The sequence below is a fragment of the Dipodomys ordii genome, unplaced genomic scaffold, assembly GCF_000151885.1.
Source record: "Dipodomys ordii isolate 6190 unplaced genomic scaffold, Dord_2.0 Scaffold52, whole genome shotgun sequence".
Classification (NCBI taxonomy): domain Eukaryota; kingdom Metazoa; phylum Chordata; class Mammalia; order Rodentia; family Heteromyidae; genus Dipodomys; species Dipodomys ordii.
In genome coordinates, this window is record NW_012267268.1 from 4,913,423 (window position 1) to 4,918,485 (window position 5,063).

The following is a 5,063-nucleotide window of genomic DNA, read 5'->3' on the forward strand; positions in this document are numbered from 1 at the left end:
AGTAGAGTACCATCTATGAGTGAAAAAAGGCAAGGAGACTCTTATCTGAGTTCAGGCCCCACGACCGTCCCCCCCCCCCAAAAAAAAAAAAGGAAAGCAGAGATTGGGAGGATCTAAGTTTGAAGCTAGCTAGGGCAAAAAGTGAGCAAGATCTCATCTCAAGAAAAATGCCTGGAGCCTGGCTTATGCCTGTAATCCTAGCTACTCAGGAGGCTAAAATCTGAGGATCATGATTCAAAGCCAGACTGGGCAGGAAAGTCCATGAGACTCTTATCTCCAATTAAACACCAGAAAACCAAAAGTAGAGCCTTGGCTCAAAGTGGTGGAGCACTATCCTTGAGCAAAAGCGCTCAGGGAGAGCACACAGGCCCAATCAAAAAGAAAAAAAGGAAAATGCCTGGTATAGTGGTGTGCACCATCTCAGCTATGTGGGAAGCTGTAGGAAAGAGGGTTGCAGCCTAGGCCAGACCCAGACCAAACAATGTAGGATTCTAGCAAAAAAAAATACCTAAAGCAAAAAGGGGTTGGGACATGACTCAAGTGGTACCTGCCTAGCAAGCAAGAAGTCCTAAGTTTAAAACCCAGTACTGCCATAAGAAAGGAAAAAAAAGAATTATGGGTAACATAGGCAAGAGGCTGGGTTCTCTGAAAGTGAGGAGCTAGCAAGGAGTCTCTGGATACAGTAGGCACCCTGGGTTAAGTCTGCAGGAATGGGGAGAAGTGGGGGAGGGACAAGTCTTGAAACAAGTCTTGTGTCTTTGCTTTGGTTACTAGGGAGATTAAATCCAAATTTATGACCCACCTGTCCCTCTCTGCTGTGGTACTTAATCAGATTGACTTCTGCACAGGAGTCAATCTGGCTTTTATTCTTTTTTTTTTTTTTGATTCACTAACTCTTCATCTACTGTTTGTTTATTTGTTTGTGTGAAGGGAAGATGTCCATGTTCTTCCTGAAAAAATCACAATTTGGGGGGAGGAAATAGCTATGAATAAATAACACTCCACGGTTTGAAGATTTCTAATACTCCCTCCTGTCTGAACAGGTTTTTCATAGCTTTTGTTGTTTTAACCTCACAACATCCTGGTGAATTAATAGGTAGACATACACACACACACACACACATACACACACACACACATTCCTATATCAAGGTACTTAGGTTTGAACTCACACTGTGCTCTGCCACTTGAGACATGCATCAAGCCTGGCCTTTCCACTGATTATTTTGGAGTTCTAATCTCACAGACTTTAATGCCCTGGCCAACTTCAAACCTTGATCCTTTAGATATCAGCCTCCTAAGAAGCTAAGACTATAGGCATGAGTCACTGGTTCTCTCTCTCATATTTGTATTTGCAATAAGTTGCAACTGCTCATAGTTTTAAAAGTAAAGTCATTCTGGTTAGAAACCCTACCAACCTCTTGACACCAGGCCCCAGTTTCCTTTTCCTCTGGGCAAATGTACCTTCTCTTAACTGATTCTAGAAGCTGTTGTTGCTACTGCTTGTAGTAGTGGTGGTGATGGTGATGATAGTAGACAATGTATCTTTGGTCACTTTTTCTGAGCATCACAGTAAGAAGACAAGGATTTGCTCTCTTTCAAATGTCCTCCCCTAAGCCTTGCCTTCCTATGCTCTTCCAGGACACATTTGTGGTATTGTGACAATTTGACATGCAACATGGTGTGGCTGTCCCAGTCTCTAGATTTCATCTCCCACCCCCATTTAACTGATGGGAAGTGTGGGCCCACTCAGGTCCCAGTCACATAGCACAAGCAGGTCCTGCCCCTGTGTCCCTTGGATTTCTGCCAAATGAGGCAAAATCCTTTCCAAGTCCCTGATTTCTCCCCATGGAACAGAGAGCTCCTCTTTTCCTCACCTGGAAGGAGCCCAGGGCCAGTTCAAAGAACAGCTGGACCTCCATAGCATCCTCAGGGGAGAAGGCGAAGACGATGTAGTGGATGCCAAACAGGGGGATGAGCAGGAGTGTGGACTTGGCCAGGCGCCTGGGGACACAGAGACACACCAGAAGCTCTACATCCCTCTAACCCTCTCTCCTCATCTAAGGGGAAAATTCAGGGCCTCTTGCTTAGCAGCAATGTGTCCAAACACTGGGGGGGGGTGTTTCAGTTTTTTGTTTTCCTGTCTTAATTAATTTATTTGTTTATTTATTTTTGAGTGTGTAGCAGGATTGAAGCCAGGGCTAGGCAATCACTCTGCCAATGAGCTATATCCCAGCCGGTTTGCATTTTATTTCATAGATTCTTAACTCTCATATACCTACCATCCAGACCTGACACTCACCAAGCCATGACCAGTCCTCAAAGTTTCTGATCGCCTGTCTCTAAGTAATGCAGTATAAAAAATATCCATGCAAGGAATTTGTTTATAAATTAGATTCCCTTCCTTCCTTCCTTCCTTCCTTCCTTCCTTCCTTCCTTCCTTCCTTCCTTCCTTCCTTTGCCAGTCCTAGGGCTTGAACCCAGGGCTTGGGTACTGTCCCTGAGCTTCTTGGTTAAAGCTAGTACTCTACCACTTGAGCCACAGTGCCACTTCCAGACTTTTCTGTTTATATGGAACTGAGGAACTGAACCCAGGGCTTCATGCATACTAGGCAAGCACTCTACCACTAAGCCACATTCCCAGCCCAACTCTGTGTCTAACAATGATCAAAGTTAGCTTTCTTATTAGATAATATAATTGTAAGATGGGTGCCAGTGGCTCACACTTGTAATCCTAGCTACTCAGGTGGCTGAGATCTGAGGATCTCTGAAGCCATCCTGAGCAGAATAGTCTGAGACTCTTATTTGCAATTAACCACCAAAAAATGAAAATGGAGCTGTACTAGCCCTTAGCACAGGACCAACACACAGGCCCTGAATTCAAGACTAAGGAACAAGACACATATGCATGCACACACACGCACCCCCTTCCCCCTCACACAACTATAAGGAGGAGTGCTTGTATTGTCTTCTTAGATTAAGGTAACCAAATTTAGTAAATAAAAACCCAGAGAGGCTGGGAAGGTGGCTCAGTGGTAGAGGCCCTGGGTTCAATTCCTTAGCACCACATAAACAGAAAAAGCCAGAAGTGGCTCTGTGGCTCAAGTGGTAGGATGGTGGCCTTGAGCTGAAGAGCTGAGGGACAGCGCCCAGGCCCAGAGTTCAAGCCCCATGACCGACAAAAAGAAACAAAAAAACAACTCGGAGAGGGCTGGGAATGTGGCTTAGTGGCAGAGTGTTTGCCTAGCATGCATGAGGCCCTGGGTTCGATTCCTCAGTACCACATAAACAGAAAAAGCCAGAAGTGGCACTGTGGCTCAAGTGGTAGAGTGTTAGCCTTGAGCAAAAGAGGCCCCGAGTTCAAGTTCCAGGACTGGCAAAAATAAAGAACCCAGGGAGAGGTGGAGGTAAGGGGGCATGGAAATGGAGGGACAAATGGTAAACAAATGCAGCAGTGATACTCACTAGACACTATGTGGAAAATTAACACTCCAAGTTGTGGGTTGGGGATAGGAGGGAAAAATAGAAATGTACTCTTTATATCTCACTTATGAAGTGGTAACCTCTCAGTTTATCACCGTTTTTTGTGTTTTTGTTTTTTGGGTTTTTTTGTTGGTTGTGTGTCAAACTCTGCCTGGGCACTGTCCCTGAGCCTCAGTTTACTTGCTTGGCTGGTGCTCTCTCACTTGAGCCACAGCACCACTTCCAATTTTCTGGTGGTTGATTGGAGATAAGAGTCTCACGGACTTTCCTGCCCAGGCTGGCTTTGAACTGTGATCCTTAGAACTCAACCTCCTGAGTAGCTAGTATTACAGGTGTAAGCCACTGGGGCCTGGCTGTATATCACCTTTATAATAACAATAAAAATATTTACAAAAAATCCTAACCAATCAAACAAACAAACAAAATAGAAACCAAGTGTTGCAATAGCTCATGCCTGTATTACTAGGTTCTGTAGAGACCACTATCTAACGATCTCAGTTTGAAGGTAGCTCAGGCAGAAAAATCTGTGGCACTCTATCTCCAATTAACCAGCAAAAATCCAGAATGAAGATGTGGCTCAAATGGTGCAGCACCAGCCAAACAAAGTGAGCTCTGGATGCAAGCTCTGGATTCAGCCCCCCAAAATAAAGGAAGATGAAGGTGGAGGTGTGCCTCACGTAGCAAAGCCTCAGTCTTGAATGGGAAAAATACAGGGTGCTCAGCAAAAAATAAATTAAAAAAATACAGGGGCCAGTTATGTCTGAATTTCAGATACATACGAGATAATTGGGTTAGGGGACTAAGTCCTGAAAAACTATTTGTTGTTTACCCTGAATTCAAATGTACCTACACAATGTGTATTTTTTTTTATTTTTCTTTTTCTTTTGGGTCCTGTCATGGGACCTGAACTCTGGGCTTGCTGTCCCTCAGCTCTTCAGCTAAAGGCTAGTGCTCTACCACTTGAGCCACAGCACCACTTCCGGCTTTTTTCTTTTTGTTTATGTGGTGCTGAGGAATTGAACCCAGGGCCTCAGGCATGCAAGGCAAGTGCACTACCACTGAGCCAACTTCCCAGCCCCCACAATGTGTATTTTATCTTGACTGTCTGGAGACAAAATGGAGAGATGATCCATAGATGCAGTGAGGAATGACACAGACAAACTCTACCAATGACCACTTCTCAAAAAGGCATCATAGAGAGAGCCTGTGTAGAGCATTAATTTGGCTTTAACATCTGTTACAGGCTGAATTGTATCCCCTTCAAATTCATATGTTGAAGCCAAGTTCCTAGTATTTTAGACTGTGAATGCAGCCATTAAAGAGATTAAGTTTCAAGGCCTGTGTGAGGCACCAAACCAACCTACCAGGGTCATTTCTTTTTTTTCTCTGCAGGTTCTGGGGCTTGAACTCAGGGCCTGTCCTTGCACTTTTTTTTTTTTTGTTTTGTTTTTGTTTTTGGTCCAGTTGTGGGGCCTGAACTCTGGGCCTGGCTGCTGTCCCTCAGCTCTTCAGCTCAAGGCTAGCGCTCTACCACTTGAGCCACAGCGCCACTTCCGGCTTTTTTCTTTTTGCTTATGTGG

The 5,063-nt window shown here is 44.6% G+C and overlaps 1 protein-coding gene across 2 annotated transcripts in view; it reads right to left on the minus strand.

Annotated features, from left to right (window-relative positions):
* Sctr (secretin receptor) overlaps window positions 1-5,063 on the minus strand; it is a 70,438-nt gene that overhangs the window by 7,394 nt on the left and 57,981 nt on the right. For both annotated transcript variants that reach the window (XM_013020739.1, XM_013020740.1), the window contains exon 11: window positions 1,878-2,004. In XM_013020739.1, coding sequence (XP_012876193.1) covers window positions 1,878-2,004 — 127 coding nt within the window. The remainder of the gene's footprint in view (window positions 1-1,877; window positions 2,005-5,063) is intronic.